Raw genomic sequence first — 23,938 nt, 5'->3', positions numbered from 1 at the left:
ACATAGCACATTTTGGGCACATTACACTGTTACAGGAGATTTTGTAACGAAAGACGTGTGGCAGAATTTGCACGTCAGGACGGAGCCGCTAATGACGCAGAACAAAAGCACCTCCGTGTTGGAAGTCTCACGGGACATGCCCAGCTCTTCCACCATTTGGAAGATTCAGACGGCTTTGGGTGGCTTTTCAGTTGAGTGAGTATCCGAGAAATTGTCGAAGAGCTGAGCATGTCACAACATGTCCTGTGAGACCAACACGGAGGTGCTTTCGTTCCGTGCCATTAGCGGCTCTGTGGCGAATTCCTCCGCTCCTGTTTTCATGACAAAATCTCCTTTAACAGTGGAATGTGCCGGAAAAGTGCTATGTCCACCTTTTCTGCCATTTCTCTGGTAGTCAGATGACGTCCCGGATCAACACAGCATTCAATTTGGAAATGATGTGGTCATTTCAGCCTGTCGATCGCCGGTCGGAGCGCAGCGCACCCTCCGCCATTGTGCTCTGTCTTTAAACTGGCTGTACCGCTCCTTAATCTGTGTGATACCCATAAAATCGTCCCTGAAAGCCATCTGAATTTTTCGAATGGTGTCCACCTGGCTGTCTCTCACAGTTTCTGGAAAAATTTGATGCAGCGCTGCTCCAGCCGTTCATTTTCCTCACAATGAAAATCCGACGATGGGGGAGGACCAGTGCTCACTCAAAGCCTGCTCACAGGCGAATGACGCAACCGACAGGCATGAAAAAAATCACGCATGCGCACGAAGGTTCAAGCTTGGCTGATGCAATCACACGTGATTCAAATCCATAAAGTTATTGCAAAAAGTAAAAGGTCTCATACTTTTCTAACAGACCTCGTATGTGTCACTGGCACCAAAAAAATCAAAGTGGTTACTTTGGTCAAGTTATTCATCCATATCCAACTGCTGACTGGGGTACTTAAATGCCCAAAGATTCAGACCTGTCAGAGATGTTTGCATATATGAGCTCACAGATATACCAGAGAGGTATCAAGTCTGGAGAGGACTTTTTTTTTTTTTTTGACTAAGATAATTGTTGTGTAAATTATACAGATTAAGATTAGTGCAATCTGCCCATGTATACTATCTGTTGATGGTAAGAATGTATCAGAGTATACAACTGCTATTGTGTTTCTGCATTCTCAAGTAGTGATGGACTATAAGCATTTCTGGAGAGGACAGTTTTTGACAGACGGAGACTTACACCCCAATATTAAAGACATTATGGTGAATTAGGTACACATCCTTTAGTGGCATTACAGATAGTGATTACCTCCTTCAAACAAACAAACAAAAAAATTATTCACATAACACTGATGCTTGAGTTTGAAATGCATTCTGTTTCCAGAGAGGACATTTTTGACAGACATGACATTTTATTTTTGGATGCCTGTTTCAAGTCATTTCCCCACTGGGCAATGATTCTGGGAGTTAGATTGTTATATAGTAGGCTTTGATAAGAAAATCAGTCCATTTACTCGTTACCTACTAAATAAATTATACTTCTGGCAGCCCATCAAAATCAGACATTATGGAAATGACACATTTTGGTAAAAAACTGGTATAATTAGAGTTCTGCTGGTAAACAAATGAGGATATGAAACCAAATGACCACTGCTGCTGATAGACCAGTAGTAGTTCTCCATGTATGGCAAACCAAAATTTGTTTGGTAATTTCCATCTTGTCATTAAACTAAACTTTATCTGTTAAATCCACTTATGTACTCTAGTTGTAAAACAGCCCAGTTGCTGTCTCTCAGGTTCCATTCATTTTGTAGCCATGTGCAAAATAGCTAATTTTGCTGTCCCGTCTCTCTATCGGCACATTTGGATTTTGAATTTGAAGGAACTGTGCTTTTAAACCCCTTGAAATGTCCATGAATTTAATGATAAACAAGGTATGGGAACCCTATTTACTTTAGATCTAAATTTTGTTTGCTGGCTACTGCAGGCATCCAATGGTAGGGTGCTAATATGGCCTGCAAGTTCCTTTGCTGGAATACTTTAATCCTGTAGTAATGTGGTGGTGGAGCACAGCGACAGTGACCTTATGATAGCAAGTAGCTGTGGTCACTTTACCTCCCGGCAAGGATCTCTTGAAGTTGAAATGGTGCCTTCATGTCTGGAACTCAACTATGTAGGTTGTGTAACTGACTGAATGTGTTTCACAGCAACATATCAAACTTGTGCTTTTATTGACTTATCATATTGGCCAAAAAGCCCAACACAAGTGCACGCTCTGTTAATTTTCACTCATTTTGCGTTGTTTGCCTTTGGATTTGCAGGTTGCTGATTTTTGCCATGTGTGTTTGTAGGATTTTGGAATACTTCGTGGTATTACTCCTCAGCTAACTGATCGGTTTGCCATTGGCATTTGTGGGCTATAACCCACAATAATGACACGATTGATTTTTGGTCGTCAGAGAGGCGTTTGTGTGTTGACTCAGTTTTCTCTGTGCGTCTGCTCTCCACCTGCAGCTCTCAGCACTGTGACTCTTTGTTAACTAGGAATGCTGCTCCACTGGCCCAACAGCATTACTGCACATGGGGGGTGTGCAAGGATGGCATGGTTTGTAGGAAGTGAGCATAGAGGGACGAGTGCTGCTGCCGCACCCAAATTATAAATCAGGGTTGCTACATGTGCAGGTTTTTGCAAATGCTAATTACAGTGCCCACGCACACACTTTTCAACTGTCGTTGGTCCTGTGTCCAAGAAAAAAAAAACAACTAATCTCATTGGTTGAATTTTGTTCATATTCTTTTTTTTTTTTTTTTTTTTTTTTTTTTTTTAATCTGCAGTCCAACATCTTCAACGTGAACAATGAATAATGATTGTCTCAATCTGAACATCTTCCCAGGATCTGCCCCTAAACCAGCAGCCCCGGTCGACCCATGGGGCACCATTCCTTCTGTTCCACCGATGAAGAGCAATGATCCGTGGGCACCAACGTCTGCCACTGACCCGTGGAGCTCTTCAGCTGTCCGCCCCAAGACCTCAAACACAGGTGACCACAATGGCAACAACCTGCTACTCTGTTATGACTACATGTTTGACAGTACTTATATAAATACATATAGACTCACCATCAGCATTAACTTTGTTAGATCATTTTTATAATCCAGATCCTGTGGGTCACAGAGCTCTGTGTAGTGGAGGAGCATTCCGAAAGACCCCAAAATGACTTCTTTTAATCGGACTTATTTGTCATGGCTGTGAGTTCTTTGAGTCACAAAAAGTCCCATAAAAGGTGTTAATTATTCAATGTTGCCTGTATGATGTCAAAATGACTGTCTACAAATCATTCATCAGTCTATTTAGCTACGTGCCTCCCATGGCACTTGTGGAGGAAAAATAGGCGCCAGTCTATTCTCTAGAGGGGCGTGAAGCAACACGTACATCTTGGGAACATGTACATGTAGGGCAGGGAGAGTTCCCATGGGATAAAAAAGCTTTTCAACCTACCATCCCTGGTTCTCAAGACCAGGCACCTAAGTGGCTCTACTCTATTCCACGCTTCCTTTTTTCTATATTTAGATATACCTTAGTATACACTAATATAGTTCTACCTTAGAAATGGAATATATTATAGAAGACATACCTTACTGAATTTTCGTTTGCGATGTATCCCTGATGCTGTAGGTCTGCAAAGTTTAATGTTAACATGGATGTCAAAATGAAAATCAACAGCTGTCATGCAAGCTTTCTGTGTATGATGCTCCTGTTTTTTGTGGTTTGGGGGGGTGGCACGAAACCGAAATGTTATATGGACACGGGGCCTTAGTCTTCAGAATCTTAGTGTCATTTTCTTTGTTAATATCATGTAAACCAAATATATGTTGCATTCAGGGAATCTCAGTACATTGTTACCAAAATATTATAAATATTTTTGAGAAAATAGGTCTGCTAAAGCATGACATCTCCTTGATGGTGGTAGTTATGTGTGATTTGTGTCAAATACACTTTCTTGTTTGTATGTTCTTCTCTTTGTTGTTTTACCAAAATGTGCACACTCATTGTTTTGTCTGTCACCATCTGTCTGTGTGTGTCTGTTGTGGATTTGCGTGTTGGTGTTGTTTCCACACAGGTAACTTTGACCTGTTCACTGCGTCCAATGGTACGTCCAAAGAGGACTTCTCAGAGTTTGACACCCTGCGCTCCTCATCCTCCTCTGTCCTCACTGGTACTCACCATGTCCTCGTCTCTCTAATGACACGGAGTTTGTGTTGTCTGTGTGCTGCAACACTTAATCTTCCATTTGAAGCCAGTTTTCAGATCAAAAGCTAATATCATGGCTGGGGACACACAGTGGGAAAACTAATCCAGAATGTTTAAAAGTTGGTTTAATATGGGTGACATTTCTCCAACACACAGAAGAAATTAAAAAAGGGACAAAGACTTTTCACTCTGCTGTGTTTGGTTTGCTCTTTCACCTTTAAATGTTCAGACCAAACTAAGACTGGTTTTGCAATCAGCCAAATCACCCAATACCCAGAGAGATTCAATGACAGACCACCTGAAACCAAACAGAGGAATATTTAAAGTATCAAATCAAATCAATTATATTTATATAGCGCCAACTAACAACAAACAGTTGCCTCAAGGCGCTTTATATTGTAAGGCAAGGCCATACAATAATTACGGAAAAACCCCAACGGTCAAAACGACCCCCTGTGAGCAAGCACTTGGCGACAGTGGGAAGGAAAAACATGCTGTGGAAGAGAGCAGAGATCAATCACTAATGATTAAATGCAGAGTGGTGCATACAGAGCAAAAAGAGAAAGAAACAGTGCATCATGGGAACCCACCAGCAGTCTAAGTCTATAGCAGCATAACTAAGGGATGGTTCAGGGTCACCTGATCCAGCCCTAACTATAAGCTTTAGCAGAAAGGAAAGTTTTAAGCCTAATCTTAAAAGTAGAGAGGGTGTCTGTCTCCCTGATCTGAATTGGGAGCTGGTTCCACAGGAGAGGAGCCTGAAAGCTGAAGGCTCTGCCTCCCATTCTACTCTTACAAACCCTAGGAACTACAAGTAAGCCTGCAGTCTGAGAGTGAAGCGCTCTATTGGGGTGATATGGTACTATGAGGTCCCTAAGATAAGATGGGACCTGATTATTCAAAACCTTATAAGTAAGAAGAAGAATTTTAAATTCTATTCTAGAATTAACATTAAGCCAATGAAGAGAGGCCAATATGGGTGAGATATGCTCTCTCCTTCTAGTCCCTGTCAGTACTCTAGCTGCAGCATTTTGAATTAACTGAAGGCTTTTCAGGGAACTTTTAGGACAACCTGATAATAATGAATTACAATAGTCCAGCCTAGAGGAAATAAATGCATGAATTAGTTTTTCAGCATCACTCTGAGACAAGACCTTTCTAATTTTAGAGATATTGCGCAAATGCAAAAAAGCAGTCCTACATATTTGTTTAATATGCGCATTGAATGACATATCCTGATCAAAAATGACTCTAAGATTTCTCACAGTATTACTAGAGATCAGGGTAATGCCATCTAGAGTAAGGATCTGGTTAGACACCATGTTTCTAAGATTTGTGGGGCCAAGTACAATAACTTCAGTTTTATCTGAGTTTAAAAGCAGGAAATTAGAGGTCATCCATGTCTTTATGTCTGTAAGACAATCCTGCAGTTTAGCTAATTGGTGTGTGTCCTCTGGCTTCATGGATAGATAAAGCTGGGTATCATCTGCATAACAATGAAAATTTAAGCAATGCTGTCTAATAATACTGCCTAAGGGAAACATGTATAAAGTGAATAAAATTGGTCCTAGCACAGAACCTTGTGGAACTCCATAATTAACCTTAGTCTGTGAAGAAGATTCCCCATTTATATGAACAAATTGTAATCTATTAGATAAATATGATTCAGACCACTGCAGTGCAGTGCCTTTAATACCTATGGCATGCTCTAATCTCTGTAATAAAATTTTATGGTCAACAGTATCAAAAGCAGCACTGAGGTCTAACAGAACAAGCACAGAGATGAGTCCACTGTCTAAGGCCACAAGAAGATCATTTGTAACCTTCACTAATGCTGTTTCTGTACTATGATGGATTCTAAAACCTGACTGAAACTCTTCAAATAGACCATTCCTCTGCAGATGATCAGTTAGCTGTTTTACAACTACCCTTTCAAGAATTTTTGAGAGAAAAGGAAGGTTGGAGATTGGCCTATAATTAATTAAGATAGCTGGGTCAAGTGATGGCTTTTTAAGTAATGGTTTAATTACTGCCACCTTAAAAGCTTGTGTTACATAGCCAACTAATAAAGATAGATTGATCATATTTAAGATCGAAGCATTAATTAATGGTAGGGCTTCCTTGAGCAGCCTGGTAGGAATGGGGTCTAATAGACATGTTGATGGTTTGGAGGAAGTAACTAATGAAAATAACTCAGACCGAACAATCGGAGAGAAAGAGTCTAACCAAATACCGGCATCACTGAAAGCAGCCAAAGATGTCTTTGGGATGGTTGAGTAATTTTTTCTCTAATAGTTAGAATTTTATTAGCAAAGAAAGTCATGAAGTCTGTCAGATCCCGCTTTTTAGATACATGGCACACGCTCACCCTCCGATGAGTGCGTTTGTGTAAAAACCAGCTCTCCGTCTCTGGGGTCCGACCTTCGTGTCTCCACGGGTATTACCCGACAGGGCTGCACAAAGGCTGTTCAAGCTGGACGTCCACCCCGCTGAAGCTGATCTCGCACCCCGGTCGAATAGCCTTCTCAGGAACCATGATACGAACCGGCCACGCCCGTTAACAGCAGCTCTCCTCTTATGGATCAGGGCTCTTGGAATGTTGCTAGATTTTAAATTTAGTGACTCGTACAGCGAGTCCCCAGGATGTTATTTTCATTAAAAAACCAGACTAACCTTTTAGAGCCTTTTGATGTTGTACACCCAATAAACTTAACTTTCACACCTTAAGAAGCATCAATAATCCAATGTCCGAGCCTTAACACTTTAACTGCATGCTTGGAAATTTATTGCAGGTTTTGCAAGTGCCAATAACGTAATCAACATAGATTATATGGTGATAATTTCACAACAGTAATTCAAGTATAATTAGAATAATGATTGGCAGAGATTTTTGTTTTTAATTCAATAATTCTAACTGATCTTACTTTGACTGGGACTGGATTGACTTCTTAACAATTTTTTCTAGGAGTGAGGGAAGGAGGTTTTTGAGGTTAGGGTCCCCAGCTCGATGAACTTGATTTCCTCTTCATCAGCTATTAGTCGTTAGCTGACCACGATCCTTGTGTGATATTGTAATCCTTCAGGAAGTTAATCCACATAAGAATTTATTCCGTCTTCAATCAACCAAAAGTTGATCTAATCCATTCTGGTATGCTGTGATATTCCTTGAGAGAGAAATCGTTGACCATTCCCCACTCAGACTTAAGGCCAGTGGTTATCCTCCATTGTTCTGCTACTCCGTGACTGGACGGCCTGAGTGGGAGTTGAAATCTCTCTCAAATGATCTTTTATGGCTCCAGTCCTCTCACTCCACGATTCCAGTTGATGCTCACAAGATGGTCAAGTCTTGTGATCTCCTCGTAGCAGGGGAGTAGTGGCAACAGCACCTCTCCCTGGAAGAATAACCCCGTTTCCTGGTGTTTCAACAAGTTATATATGTTCTTGACTCCAGTCGTCCTCAGATGATCTTGGTTACCATGGGGACGCTGTTGACTCAAAACCTCCTCCCTTCTCCTTCTGCTTTACTGGAAATGCCCGCAGCCCCTACCAGTAACTTATTTCTCAAGTTCCTCTTTTCTGTTAACACTTCAGCTTTTCTGAGAATTCATTCTTTTAAATCATTTCTTCAAAATCACATCAGTCATATTCAATCATTTCATTACAACTCTCTTTTACATAAAAACAATTTATATGATCATATACAAACATTCTCATTCCTTATTATTCATTTCATTTTTACCAACATCTTAATCATTTGATCATTTGTTCAACATCAGCTTTTGTTGCCCCACTTGCAACATTTTCTTCACTTCCTCTTTTTCTCTGACTCTGCACTCTTTATGAAAAACAACTCATATAATCATTCATTTCACTTATTCGTAAAATACATTTTCTAATCAACTCTTAATTTTAACACATTACTACTTCATTTGATCATACTTGTCATGTTAGATATATTCCCTTGTCTTCACCACCGAGTTCATTCCGGGGGCCTCTGCATTTGCAATGGAAAAGTCCGGGATGACCTCACTTACTCCTGGAAGGTACCAAAAACTGTGCACTTTAATCCAACAGCATGTATATTAATTCCATGGCTCGTATTATATTCCAAGATGAAAACAAGCTGAAAGCAAGCTTAAAGTCATCTTTCCTGACAAGTCATTACTAGTTAAAGTTAAAGGAATACTCGGCTCAGTAGAGCGCTGACTCTTTGTCAGTTTGGCTACAGTGCTGAAAAGAAACCTGGGGTTGTTCTTATTTTCTTCAATTAGTGATGAGTAGTAAGATGTCCTAGCTTTACGGAGGGCTTTTTTTATAGAGCAACAGACTCTTTTTCCAGGCTAAGTGAAGATCTTCTAAATTAGTGAGACGCCATTTCCTCTCCAACTTACGGGTTATCTGCTTTAAGCTGCGAGTTTGAGTTATACCACGGAGTCAGGCACTTCTGATTTAAGGCTCTCTTTTTCAGAGGAGCTACAGCATCCAAAGTTGTCTTCAATGAAGATGTAAACCTATTGATGAGATACTCTATCTCACTCACAGAGTTTAGGTAGCTACTCTGCACTGTGTTGGTATATGGCATTAGAGAACATAAAGAAGGAATCATATCCTTAAACCTAGTTACAGCGCTTTCTGAAAGACTTCTAGTGTAATGAAACTTATTCCCCACTGCTGGGTAGTCCATCAGAGTAAATGTAAATGTTATTAAGAAATGATCAGACAGAAGTGAGTTTTCAAGGAATACTGTTAAGTATTCAGTTTCCATACCATAAGTCAGAACAAGATCTAAGATATGATTAAAGTGGTGGGTGGACTCATTTACATTTTGAGCAAAGCCAATTGAGTCTAATAATAGATGAAATGCAGTGTTGAGGCTGTCATTCTCAGCATCTGTTTGGATGTTAAAATCGCCCACAATAATTATTTTATCTGAGCTAAGCACAAAGTCAGACAAAAGGTCTGAAAATTCACAGAGAAACTCACAGTAACGACCAGGTGGACGATAGATAATAACAAATAAAACTCGTTTTTGGGACTTCCAATTTGGATGGACGAGACTAAGAGTCAAGCTTTCAAATGAATTAAAGCTCTGTCTGGGTTTTGGATTAATTAATAAGATGGAATGGAAGATTGCTGCTAATCCTCCGCCTCAGCCCGTTCTACGAGCGTTCTGGCAGTTAGTGTGACTCGGGGGTGTTGACTCATTTAAACTAACATATTCATCCTGCTGTAACCAGGTTTCTGTAAGGCAGAATAAATCAATATGTTGATCAATTATTATATCATTTACTAACAGGGACTTTGAAGAGAGAGACCTAATGTTTAATAGACCACATTTAACTGTTTTAGTCTGTGGTGCAGTTGAAGGTGCTATAATATTTTTTCTTTTTGTATTTTTATGCTTAAATAGATTTTTGCTGGTTATTGGTGGTCTGGGAGCAGGCACCGTCTCTACAGGGATGGGGTAATGAGGGGATGGCAGGGGGAGAGAAGCTGCAGAGAGGTGTGTAAGACTACAACTCTGCTTCCTGGTCCCAACCCTGGATAGTCACGGTTTGGAGGATTTAAGAAAATTGGCCAGATTTCTAGAAATGAGAGCTGCTCCATCCAAAGTGGGATGGATGCAGTCTCTCCTAACAAGACCAGGTTTTCCCCAGAAGCTTTGCCAATTATCTGTGAAGCCCACCTCATTTTTTGGACACCACTCAGCCAGCAATTCAGGGAGAACATGCGGCTAAACATGTCACTCCCGGTCCGATTGGGGAGGGGCCCAGAGAAAACTACAGAGTCTGACATTGTTTTTGCAAAGTTACACACCGATTCAATGTTAATTTTAGTGACCTCCGATTGGCGTAACCGGGTGTCATTACTGCCGACGTGAATTACAATCTTACCAAATTTCCAAATTTCCTTCAATGTCGCCTGCTCTGGCCCCCGGAAGACAATTGACTATGGTTGCTGGTGTCGCTAACTTCACATTTCTCAAAACAGAATCTCCAATAACCAGAGTTTGATCCTCGGCGACACTCGGCGGGTGTGTCGTCGAGTGGGTAAAAACGGTTAGAAATGTGAACGGGTTGGCGGTGTACACGGGGCTTCTGTTTAGGGCTACGCTTCCTCCTCACAGTCACCCAGTCGGCCTGCTTTCCCGGCTGCTCCGGATCTGCTGGAAGGGAACTAAGGGCGGCTAAGCTACCTTGGTCTGCACCGACTACAGGGGCCTGGCTAGCTGTCGAATTTTCCACGGTGCGGAGCCGAGTCTCCAGTTCGCCCAGCCTGGCCTCCAAAGCTACGAATAAGCTACACTTATTACAAGTACCATTACTGCTAAAGGAGGCTGAGGAATAACTAAACATTTCACACCCAGAGCAGAAAAGTGCGGGAGAGACAGGAGAAGCCGCCATGCTAAACCTGTTAAGAGCTAGTAGCTGCGCTAAGCTAGCAGATTCCTAAAATCACACAAAGTGAATAATGTGTAAATAATTTAGAGGTGATTCAGCAGACGGAGTGCTTTAGTTAAGGCACGTCAAGATTACACTGTGAAACAAATCGTTATCTAGATCAATCTAACTGCGCAGATTAAACAGCTAACAGATACAGCAAAACACTGCTGTGCTCCGGAACAGGAAGTGATACAATACCGCAGTGAGAGCCAACCACCAGTAGAGGCAAGCAAGAGCCTGCAAGCCATTACTAGAGACCAAAACCAACCTGAAATCAAAGCCAAGCTTTGTTGGACAAAGATTTTTAACGTTATTACTGTTTATGTCATCAATGTTTTCTTTTTTTTCAAATTAAATGTTAGATTTTTATTAATTAAACTCAGCCACATGGGGTGTGCAGCCAGTACATTCTGAGTGCCAGTCCCAAGCCCAGCTAAATGAGGAGGGGAGACAGAGACATGGTGTTGACCTTAAAGTTTGTCAGATCTCAGCCACATGGGGTACACAGCCAGGGCACTCTTGAGGAGGGTGTGTAGGGTCTCAACCAATCTGGTATGGTACGGTGCTGACAAGGGAGGAGCATGTGTTGAGAAGGTGGAGGGAATATTTTGAGGAGCTGATGAATTAAGAAAATGAGGGTGAGAAAAGGCTGGATGATGTGGAGAGAGTAAATCAGGAAGTGCAAGAGATTAGTAAGGATAAAGTGAGGCCAGCTATGAAGAGTCGAAAGGCAGCTGGTCCAGATGACATTCCAGTGGAGGCATGGAAATGTCTTGAAGAGATGGCAGTGGAGTGTATGTACGTTTAATAAAATCTTGGAAAGTGAGAGGATGGCTGAGGAGTGGAGACGAAGTGTGCTCATTTTATTTTTCAGAACAAGGGTGATGTGCAGAGCTGCAGTAACTACAGAGGCATTAAGCTGATCAGCCACAGCGTGAAGTTATGGGAAAGAGTAGTAGAAGCTAGGCATGGAAAACAGGTGAAAATCTGTGAGCAGCAAAGAGCACTACAGATGCACTGTTTGCTCTGAGAGTACTGATGGAAAAGTATAGAGAAGGCCAGAAGGAGTTGCATTGTGGGTTTGTAGATTTAGAGAAAGCTTATTACAAGGTGCCAAGAGAAGGGTTGTGGTATTGTATGAGGAGGTCTGGAGTGGCAGATAAGTATGTGAGGGTAGTGCAGGACATGTACAAGGATAGTATGACAGTGGTGAGATGTGCAGTGGGAATGACGGACTCATTCAAGGTGGAGGTGGGATTACACCAAGGATCAGCTTTGATTCCAGGAAATCCGTATTTTACTTATGTGCTGAATGGTTAATGCTCCACACCCAAACAGTAGGTGGCAGAGGAGAAACCCCAGACTCCCCCAGGGTATATAGGGACCCAGGGTATATAGGGAGAATGATGCTGAGGATGGAGCCACCAGGCAGGAGGAGAAGAGGGAGGGCAAACGGGACGTTTATGAATATGCTGAGGGAGGACATGCAGGTGGCTGGTGTGACAGAGCAAGATACAGAGGACAGGGTGAGATGGAAGCGATTGATCTGCTGTAATGGGATCAGCTGAAAGAAGATGATTTTTTTTTTTTTCCCCTGATTAATGCTGTTGTAACTGTATGCTCTGTTTTGGCTTTTCTGTACCACAATGATCATTTGTTTCTTACCTAACTGATTGGATTTACAAATTTGTGATTTCTTCCCGTTTGTTTAAAAGAGTCAGACTACCTGAGAGCAAACTGACATTTGTACCAGGACGCGTCAGACCATCCAGCCATCGGTCCAAGTTACTGAGACCATCTGGTTCCAACTTTGGTCTCAGATGGTATCAGTTTGGTCCAGATTTAGGATTATCTCTGTGCACACTGTTATTATGTGCAGTGTTGAATTGCTCAGTGTTTGACAAGCAGTTGTGCTGTCATCACAAAGACCATCATACTGTATGAGGTCAGTGGAAAACATGCTGAGGAACTCTCCCATTGTCGCCATCGGTTCTTTGTCTTACGTGAGACTGCATGCGAGTAAAGTTCTTGACAGCCTGGGTGGGGGATACAACCCCTGGCAAAAATTATGGAATCACCAGCCTCAGAGGATGTTCATTCAGTTGTTTAATTTTGTAGAAAAAAAGCAGATCACAGAGATGACACAAAACTAAAGTCATTTCAAATGGCAACTTTCTGGCTTTAAGAAACACTATAAGAAATCAGGAAAAAAAAAATTGTGGCAGTCAGTAACGGTTACTTTTTTAGACCAAGCAGAGGGAAAAAATATGGAATCCCTCAATCCGGAGGAAAAAATTATGGAATCATGAAAAACAAAAGAACGCTCCAACACATCACTAGTATTTTGTTGCACCACCCCTGGCTTTTATAACAGCTTGCAGTCTCTGAGGCATGGACTTAATGAGTGACAAACAGTACTCTTCATCAATCTGGCTCCAACTTTCTCTGATTGGTGTTCCCAGATCAGCTTTGCAGGTTGGAGCCTTGTCATGGACCATTTTCTTCAACTTCCACCAAAGATTTTCAATTGGATTAAGATCCGGACTATTTGCAGGCCATGACATTGACCCTATGTGTCTTTTTGCAAGGAATGTTTTCACAGTTTTTGCTCTATGGCAAGATGCATTATCATCTTGAAAAATGATTTCATCATCCCCAAACATCCTTTCAATTGATGGGATAAGAAAAGTGTCCAAAATATCAACGTAAACTTGTGCATTTATTGATGATGTAATGACAGCCATCTCCCCAGCCCCATATCATCAATGAATGTGGAAATTTACATGTTCTCTTCAGGCAGTCATCTTTATAAATCTCATTGGAACGGCACCAAACAAAAGTTCCAGCATCATCACCTTGCCCAATGCAGATTCGAGATTCATCACTGAATATGACTTTCATCCAGTCATCCACAGTCCACGATTGCTTTTCCTTAGCCCATTGTAACCTTGTTTTTTTTCTGTTTGTGTTAATGATGGCTTTCGTTTAGCTTTTCTGTATATAAATCCCATTTCCTTTAGGCGGTTTCTTACTGTTCGGTCACAAACGTTGACTCCAGTTTCCTCCCATTCGTTCTTCATTTGTTTTGTTGTGCATTTTCAATTTTTGAGACATATTGCTTTATGTTTTCTGTCTTGATGCTTTGATGTCTTCCTTGGTCTACCAGTATGTTTGCCTTTAACAACCTTCCCATGTTGTTTGCATTTGGTCCAGAGTTTAGACACAGCTGACTGTGAACAACCAACATCTTTTGCAACATTGCGTGATGATTTACCCTCTTTTAAGAGTTTGATAATCCTCTCCTTTGTTTCAATTGACATCTCTCGTGTTGGAGCCATGATTCATGTCAGTCCACTTGGTGCAACAGCTCTCCAAGGTGTGATCACTCCTTTTTAGATGCAGACTAACGAGCAGATCTGATTTGATGCAGGTGTTAGTTTTGGGGATGAAAATTTACAGGGTGATTCCATAATTTATTCCTCAGAATTGAGTGAGTCCATGTTTTTTTTCCCTCTGCTTGGTCTAAAAAAGTAACCGTTACTGACTGCCACAATTTTTTTTCTTGATTTCCTTATAGTGTTTCTTAAAGCCAGAAAGTTGCCATTTGAAATTACTTTAGTTTTGTGTCATGTCTGTGATCTGCTTTTTTTTTCTACAAAATTAAACAACTGAATGAACATCCTCCGAGGCCGGTGATTCCATAATTTTTGCCATGGATTGTATATCAAATAACGTTCGGTTAAGAGCAGAAAAATTACATTTTACCGCGGTGCTGTGAACCCTCACGGTGACACCAAAACTAGAACTCAAGGCAAAACAAGCAAACGTCAGACAGCGAGGTGAAGTTTCAGTTTGTTTCTTGGCAAAATAACATGATGGGCAGTTTGGCCTGAAAAGATTTTGTGCAGGACGCAGACACACAAAGCCTTTTCTTTGAAACATTGTCAGATGTGAGCTAAGAACTGTCAGTTCCACTAACGGCAGACATGGGGTCAAATACTTTGCATTGTATTTAAATACAAATACTTTAGATTTTCGAATTCCAAATACAAATACTTTGTACTTTTTCAAATACAAATACTTTATATTTTGAGTATTTCAGATACAAATACTTTCTATGAACTATAAACAACAAATCAACACAAAAACTGATAAACCGGTGACAATTTATTGTGAAAATAGCATGACCAAATACTGTTGATAAGTAAAGGATTGAATGTTTTATCACAAATTCACTATTATAATATCACAGGCAATAATGAAACTATCACAATCTATATTCAACACGGTGTCACAGAGATTCCAAAGTTTAAAAAGTATTTGGAAATAGTTGGGATCGGCGATGTATTTGAAATACAAATACAAATACTTTGAATTCAAAATCAGAAAATACAAATACTCCGAAAAATGTATTTAAGTATTTTCAAATACAAATACTTTTGTATTTGGCCCCATGTCTGGACTAACAGTCTGATCACGTCGCTGGGGCATCATCGCTTTGATGTGTGCTGCTGAATCCATCCGACGTCTGGTTTCTTGTCTGTTGTCCGAGATTTATTGTTACTGTCTGACCCAACAGCAGAATTTCCAAAGTTCAGACTGGAACTCATTCAGGGTTTCACAGAACCTTTTGGCGCAGGTCTGTGGGAAGGTCTCAGTGCCAGCGGCAGTGTGACCTTCAAGCCAGCAGGAACACAAACACTTTTACAGCAAAGAATTATGAAGCGTCTTATCAGCTCACACGCTGAAGTGACATGGTAGAAACGTCTGACTTTAACCCGTGACTGGGTTTGTTTTTTTTTGCTTTGGTTCTGATACACTTCGATTCCTTTTATGATAAAACAGTTTCCTCCTTTGGTGTCTTGTCTTGTGTGAGGCATGCTGGGATTAGATGTAAATGTTGCACAAACTGTCGTGATGTCCTCTTTTTAACATCTCATCATTTTATTCTGAGCTCACAGTGAATGTCGGGGGCGTGTGTGTGAACAGTGTGGACGTCTCATTTTCAAACCGCAAATACTCTGAATATTTTTTTTTCCTCTTCTTTTGACATCTAATCTGGAGATCCTTAAAGGCTTAAAAATTGTTTGATTTTAAACATTTGACCTTTTATAGTATTTAGTATTACATGGTTTCAAAAAAGTATTTCAAATGCCTTGAGTGGCGCAGACATACAAAAGATTTATTTTCTGTAAAAGCATGTTATTGATTATTTTTGTAATTGCCAACATGTCAAAGTTTCTACCTGATATTTTAATTTTGCTTTCCCTCCAAACAAAGATCACACTCGTTTTAAAACGTTCCAGCTCACATCGTGCAGATTTACTTATTTGTTTTGTGAAGTAAAAGTGTTGTGTTTTGGTCGGCAGGCCATGGCGGCCGAACGTCTTCTCTCCCTTCACAAATCAGTCTTGCTAACAGCAGCAGCCTGGACCTCTTCGATCCTCTGCCCACCTTGACTTCCACCATTCCAACCAGAAAGACTCCAGAGTCCTTCCTGGGTCCAAATGCTGCCTTGGTTAATCTGGACTCCCTCATCACCAAACCAGCCCAACCGACACCAATAGTCAACCCGTTCTTGGCTTCAACGGGTGAGTGAACACACTGAACATGTTTACGCGTAAAGTGTTGTTTTGTCAGGATTTTGAAATTGTACTTTACACCCATATTCTATAGGGCACCGTTCTGTTATGATCACCCACCATCCAGAAAAAGGGCAAAAATGGGATGAAATGTCTTACTCTGGCATGCCACCTATCAAGCCGGTTTGTAAAGTGCAGACCTGGCAACTTGCTCAAAACTGAAAGTAAAACTGCACCTGGCTGCTTTCTCAGCCAGAACCACGACAAAACTTGCTTCAACTTTTTACCCCGATGGAACACAGTCTAACAAGTATCAAGCTGTACTCACTAGTACTACCCCGTTTAAAAATGTTTGAACATGATTGAAGCTGTTAAGAGTATGAACACCCAGAAGTGATGATGCCGATTTAGCACATCAGAATTAAATTTTTGAACAGTTCAAACATTTCACCTTGATTTCAAACCTAGTGCTCATGATGGCCATATCTACTGAGTACACAAAGTTTGTTCAAGATTGACAAAAGATGGATCAAGGAGTTACTGTGATGCTTCAAAATGCATCCTGATTTGCTATTTGGGATGAAACGGGAAGGAACGGCACTCTGTGGAATAGAGTGGTATAAGATTTCAGTAAGACTGGTGGAAGTGACAGTTTTTGGTGTCCACCTTGATCCATTAAAGGTTAGAATTAGAATTGAACTCCTATCTAATGTGACAGGTGCCACATTGTGAACTTGAGTGCTAACGCTTGCATCAGGAGTTAAGTTCACATCCAGTGTAGAGCACTGATCGAAGTTTCCTAAACCTGATCATAACTAAACTACTGACATCAGCTGAGAACAAGATCACAGAAACAAGTTACTGAGGTAAACCTAGAAGATACAGTCAGAGAGCGCTGCAATAATAATGATCGTAAATATGACCCTTGTACCTGTTGGACCTTTGTGATGTCAGAACATATTTATTCACCCTCCTGTGGTTTAGGCTGCACATTCTAAAGCTCTGATTTTCTTTTCTCATCTTTCCTTAGGTGGCGCTGCTCCCGCTCCAGCTGCCAACCCCTTCCAGGTGAGCCAGCCGGCACCGCCCACCCTCAACCAGATGCGAGTCAGCCCCATGCCTGCAAACTTCGGCAGTATGGCCGAGCCCATGGCATTGACCTCTCTGCCTACCCAGCCTGCGGTTCCTCTGCCTGGAATGGCCCCCATGGGTCACGTGGTGCCCGGAATAGAGGTCGGTGCAATTGGAGGAGTGGGGACGAATGCAGGCATGTCTGCTTCCATGACCCTGCCCCAGCCTCTGATGTCCCTGCCCCCTCAGGCGGCGACACAGCCCGCCGGAACCACCAACCCCTTCCTTTTGTGAGGGATAGTCTGGGGACATGTCATCCCACCGTTAACTCACCTGTTCGCTTTCTGTCTTTCAATCAGAATAAACAGTGAGATGTCTTTTCCTTAACAGACTCCCTCCTCCTGTTCTCTTCCCCGCTCTCTCTGTTAAAGCTGTAAGCTGCCTCGCCCCGTGTGTCTGTATCGATTTAACTACGAACTACTTAGCGTCTGCTCACAATAGCAGCAATGTTTACAGTTTTTATGTGGGGCAGGGTGACCCCAAGCGACTCCTCTCCCTCCTTATTCACTCACCTCCTCTTCCAGAAGCCTCCTCCTTCATTAGTCGCTCCTTTCTTCTCCTGTAAAGTGGGTGTGTACTAACAGCAGGATGAGTTAATCTTTTCTAAACCCTGTCAGCTGTGTTTGTGTATGACTTTGACACTGTGTTGATTCCGGTGGTTCACTGGAGTGATGATGGCGAGCGTGTTACTAAGCAGGGATTTTGCACTCCCCCCCCCCCACCCCACCCTTTATGACTGTTGAGCTCACCGTTACACCTTAGCTTATAGAGAGGGAGACTAGCCACCTAAAATGACCTGAGACGACAGTCGCCACCAGTCAAAACTCTCACCTGGTCTCTTTCAGCTTGGATTGTTTCCTGACCTTCCATGTGAACTTTCACTTTCGTGAGGAGTCACACTTTTTGAAGATGCAAACGCTTGTTTTGTTGGTGACAGGTGTGTGTTAACTCTGAAATACTAACAGCTATGCTCTGATGCAGGAAATGAACTGTGATGGACACTGCAGCATTGTAGGATATGACATTTTTTGTGTGTAGGGTAAAAGGGAAGCGGGAGGGTTGAGACTTTGGTGTTGAAATGCTTTTCTGTTTTGTGTGTGAGAAGTGCACGTTGGGATGCAAACCAATGTGAGGAAAACCTGCGTGAACCCAGTGTGCATATAATTATTTGCAGTGTAATTATTATTTGCAATATTTATATCTCCCAGTTTAATCCAGATCCCCTCTGCATCAGTATGTTTAAAACCTTGATCTAGTCCTGCCTATTAGTCGCATAGCCAAATGTTGAGAGAAGTGCTGGGTGGCTGCCGTTGGTGACAGTGGCGAAGAATGCTTTTCTTGGTCATACAGAGTACATACAATTTACACACCAAGTGCAATTATTGGAGTAAGAATTGAGGAAGACATCTTTGATGAAATGTTTGGTACATGAATTTGGCTCCTAATTCCGTTGATATCACTTAGGTACATTATAGGGGTGGAATGATGCACAAGCTCCAAGATACAGTACATATCCTGATACACCTAGTATTGCAATTTGTGTTAGTTTGTATATTTTATAAGTCAATTCTGGTTCTTCTGTAAGAGAGCATTATATCTTGCACACAATAGTTGCCTTTTCATGGTCTCACGATACTCATTTAAAAAAAAAAAAACTGATCTGATACAGACCACACGATATGGTTATCGTGATACGTGCTGTATCATTCCACCCTGATACATCGTGTGGCTAAGTACATAATCTTGCCACTTTGGCTAAGCATTAAATATTATAGCACTACCTGAGAAACCCAAGAGGATCCAAGTAGGACTGCAAATATTAGTCAACTGATTAATCTGTTGATGTTTAGTCAGTAGTCCTTAAGTTGCAAGCATGCAGAAAATTCCAATCCTTATCCAGCACACCAAAACCACAAACAAAAAAAAAAAAAATTTTGATATTGTCAAACAGAAATAACAGTCATGTCAGACTGTAAATGCGACTTTTTTTTTCTTTTTTTTTTTTAGGTGAAAGTACAGTTGCGTTTTCTTTCGAGCATGACCGATATGGATTTTTTGAGGGGCTGATACAATACCAATATTGGAGAGTTAAAAAGTATGATACAAATATAACTTGATATATACATAAAAATGACATTGATTCCAAAAGTTAACAACAAAGCAATGTAATTGAGGCTTGAGCTTTTACCGTTTAAACATGAATTTTATTCTGAAAAACTATAAATATAATGGACATCCAATCTATTTTGGTGCTGCTTAGGTGTTGGTATAGCAACCTTTCCCTTGTCACTGTACATTACCCACTCTGATTAAAAATGAATGGTGGCTGATTGCTTTGCTTCAGTCTAATGTAGCTAATGTGACCAAGGGGCGATGGGGGTTGCCCCCATGCTCCCAACAGCATTGATTACAGTGCTTTTAGAGCACCCTCTGCTGGACAAACTATGTAATATCACCATTTCCAACCGCCAAAGTGTTTTTTCTGCATTGTTGTTTATGTGGTAAAGTAATGTAGCTACAATATGTCTGTGAAAGGCTCACATTGGCCCATATTGTTGGACAACCGATATATCGTTCGGGCTCTTGATTTTATGCCATAATTAATTCTCTAGTTGAGCTCCCAATTTTCAAACATAAGATTGAATAAAAATGGTCTGTGTTCAGTCTCGGTTGGTCCAGAGTCACTTCATATTTAATTTATGCATCTTGGGTTCAAGCAGACTTTAGCGTAATTAGATCAGTTGACCTGCTAAAAAGATACACCAGAAAAAGTTGAAATGCCCAGGTTTTTCTTAGAGGTTTGCTGTGCATGCGATCATAACGTATCATGTCCACTCATGTTTTAGATCTCCACCATGCAGACACATGCTGTGAAACAACCAGACTGTTGGATTTCAGACCTTTAAAACCACATAATCAAGGGGTTTCTATGGCGATGGGGTGCATTTAAAAGGGCGAGTAGCCATTTGGCACCATAAAGAGATTTGACCTCAGTGGATTTATTTCAGCTAATCTGATGAACAGATTATCTAGTGTGTGTATATACACACACACACACTGGTCTGTTCTGGAATCAGCCAATAGCACATGCTGACTATCCATCCTTACTTTTCTCCCTCATGTTCTGTAATGTTGCTCTTTTTCAGTTTTTGAGCTGTGAACTACTTCTGTTTTTGATTTTCAGCTGGCGTTCTTGTAGGAGCACGACTGTTACCAAAGTCACAGCAGCTGTGATTTGTGTTTTAGCAGTAGGGTTGCATGTTTCTGTTTGGACTCTCACTGTATCAGAACCTATTAGTCTTTTATATGTCAGAGCTTTGTGGGGAGTTTACAGAAGAAAAAAGATCTGTTTCTGTTTAAGGAAAAGATCGATAGATGCGCCTTCATTTTAAGTCATATTTCTTCAGTTATATTATCACTGCTCAATGTTGTTTTACTGTGGTTAAATGTACCCCCCCCTTCTGATTAGTTGACATTTGGCGCCCTCTCATGCCATGTATCGGTAACTTTATTAATTCTCCTAGATGCATCTCTCGGGCAAAAGGTGTCATTTTTTATTTTTTTTAAATGGATGACTGTTGAAAGACTTCCATACTGCATATTTAATACTTTAACGTGGCCTATTTAGGTCAGCGGTGACAAATGTGTCAGCAGCTGCTAAATGTTGTGAAGATACAAATGTACCAAAATAAAGCCCCAAATGGCTTTAGATTGTAGTGAAAATAACGTTATAACGAGGTGTGAGCTGGAATGAGATGCTCATTGTGTTATTGGACACATTATTTCACTGTTGCGAGAAAGGGGAGAAAAAGCTTCACTCTTGTGTCTAGAGCCCAGAATATTTTTCGTCTACATTGTAGACAAAAATGATTTTCCATTTCAGTTTAGAAAAGCAGTGTCTCAGATATATAAGGGATTTTGTTTAACAGCCTGCTGACTTGTTTTGAAATCTTACCACAGTGAGCGACAGAGGGGAAAAAAAAAACTCAGTGATGTTAGCTTGCTAATGAACAGTTACCTGACTTGTTTGCTGACATGGAATATTTCTGTAACAAAGCAGCTCCCTGCCAAGTTCTTAATGAAGTTATCTTAAGATGTTAGTTTGAATTCAGTTGCAGGTGTGGTGATATTTTTGTTCTGTTTTCAGTCATTCTTCAAAAACACACTTTTCGCATTAGGTGGCTTTCCTCTTAACCAGGTTTTTTTTTGTTTTTTTTTAACTGAAATATACCGACACACACTCCTCCAGGTATGGCACAGATTTTAGCTGTGGAAAGCTCACTGACCAATCGTTGTGCAATGACGTCAGGTTTGTTTAGACACAGAATATTGTAGCCGTTTTGGAACTTTTTGAGACTCCAGTGTAATATGAAGCCTGTAATTGGTTCATTGCCTATTTGGAACTAACGAAGGATGGTCAAAGTGCACACGCATCTACTTATGCAGGCCAAATAATCACTGATTTGTAACTTTTATTTTAAAACACCAATGTAATACCAATGTTAGTTTTGATAAAATGAGAAAATACATTTTGTTTCTAAAACTGCATTATTTAACCATAGTAGTATGCTTGAGATAATCCAGAGAACACTCCTCCACCACCACCAAAAAACAAACAAACCCAAAATATTAGAACACAGGTGCATTTGTACCTTCACAATATGGCGGTGCCATTACCATATTGGAGTGGGGGTCCATGCAGTATCTTGTATATTACAGACCAGCAAACATTTAGGGTAATTAAAAAAAAAAAAAAACTGGTTGCAAACTGTGCTTTGCTGAATTCTCACAGATTTTAAGATATTCTAGTTAAAGACAGTGTTGCTTGGTGTCCAATTTCACCCAAATGATCCTGAGTAACTTAATGCCACAGCTAAAACTGTAGATTCGGGTCTGCTAAATATCCCTTCCTCATTTTTTATCCAGGACTGGGTCACAGGGGCTCCTAAATATAATATATATGTTTAGTTTTTTTTTTTAAATCTATTTTTTCCTCAACTTTGGGGATGGTGCGGTGGGAAAATGGCTTTGTGTTAACATGTATTTTCTTTACTTAAATCAGAGGATTAACTGATCGTCTTTGAGATAAATGTCCTTTCATTCTTTACATTTCTGTCTGGGCTTTTTTTTTTAATTGGCTACATACTCAACCTGTTGGCATTATAACTGTATAATATAACTTATCATTTGTACTATTGTAACATACGGATTCTGTATACCTTATTCTTTTTTTTTTCCACATGGTATTTTAACAGTAACTTTTAAACAGCACAGTAGCCTGATAACCAGCCTGAATTAGGCCAGATAATAGCCTCTCTCTCCCAGCCTGTGATTTGTTGGCGACTGAGGTACTGAAGTCGGCCTCACTTTCATGTGGCATGAGCGCTCTCCTATTGGTCGTTTAGGAGTGGGAATTCCCACTCTGCTCTCCTATTGGTCACTTAGGAGTGGGAATTCCCACTCCTAAATAGAGGCCAGTAACTAGCCTAATTCAGGCCGGTTGTCGGCTAACAGCACAGCAGAACGCCCCCTGTTGGACAAGAACGACTGTAGCTGCCTTGGTTCAAAATAAAAACGTGTTCTCACTTTAATCTAGAATGCTGTCCTCATTTACAACCACATAGCAAAGTGATTTTACTTATTTTTAAAATGCTAACAAAGGAGAAAATGAAAGCAAATAGTCTCATCAGTTTATCTGTTTACACATAACGATGCCACGGCACAAATGCCACAAATTGCACATTCTTGCCCGCTGATCATGAATGGGATGATTTGGGGCAGAGGCGTCAGGTCTCCTCAGGAACTGCTGCAACCTGTTACCATGCGTTACGATTAATGGCACATGTTGCTGGAGAATTATCAGGAAGCATTACGCACGGTCAAGAATAATGTTCCGCGTTGTTGTACGCGATCGTGCGTAACAGCACAGCGTTAAGTTCTGTCACGTTGTGAATGATGCATATTGTCTCCACACACACCCCCATATTCATCCAATCATCAGCTGCTGAACAATTCAGATCGCTCCAGTTTTTCCTCAACAGTCACAGCAGAAGAACTTTGTGACTGCACGCTTAGTTGGGCTCTGTGCCATGAAGTGGCACAGAGAGGAGGAGGAGACAGAGAGAGCCAGATGTGTGGATCCACGCGGCTCTCGTCTCGCTCGTTTTCCCAAACATCAGGCATATGCAGCAGGTGGGACACCTGCAGGAGCACGCTGAGGAGCACTGGAATGAGACTTTTAGCTGACTTGGTGTCACTGTTCTTCTGCAGCATACTGCAGCAATGAAACTGCAGTGCAGCAGGGTTTAATTGTGCACACATCAGAAAAGAACGCTGTCACACTCTATTAAGGATCATCACTAATCAAGACGGCTCAACACTCTTAGTTGCGACCTCCACGACATGAGGCGAAATGAGGGTGGTGCGACATTCGTGGAAGATTTTTTTGACAGCCAAAAACAATGCTCCACAAAAATCACGAATATCACGCACCAACACGCATTATTAAGAAACCTACTCAGATGCGTTAAGTCACGTTAATGTCAGGAATG

The 23,938-nt window shown here is 41.0% G+C and overlaps 1 protein-coding gene across 3 annotated transcripts in view; it reads left to right on the top strand.

Moving 5' to 3' along the window:
* epn2 (epsin 2) overlaps positions 1-21,439 on the top strand; it is a 98,829-nt gene extending 77,390 nt beyond the window's left edge. Inside the window, exons 7-10 of one of the 3 annotated variants that reach the window (XM_034189417.1) lie at positions 2,874-3,020; positions 4,101-4,130; positions 16,044-16,265; positions 17,287-21,439. In XM_034189417.1, coding sequence (XP_034045308.1) covers positions 2,874-3,020; positions 4,101-4,130; positions 16,044-16,265; positions 17,287-17,621 — 734 coding nt within the window. In that variant the 3' untranslated portion in view covers positions 17,622-21,439. Of the gene's footprint in view, positions 1-2,873; positions 3,021-4,100; positions 4,197-16,043; positions 16,266-17,286 lie in introns of all 3 variants that reach the window. The other 2 variants (XM_034189416.1, XM_034189418.1) reach the window with 2 other exon arrangements.
* The last annotated feature ends 2,499 nt before the right edge of the window (positions 21,440-23,938 follow it).

This window comes from Thalassophryne amazonica, chromosome 16 (genome assembly GCF_902500255.1).
Source record: "Thalassophryne amazonica chromosome 16, fThaAma1.1, whole genome shotgun sequence".
In the NCBI taxonomy this organism is placed as follows: Eukaryota; Metazoa; Chordata; class Actinopteri; order Batrachoidiformes; family Batrachoididae; genus Thalassophryne; species Thalassophryne amazonica.
Note: the sequence above shows the minus strand (reverse complement) of the source record. Positions and strands in the feature narration are given on the sequence as shown.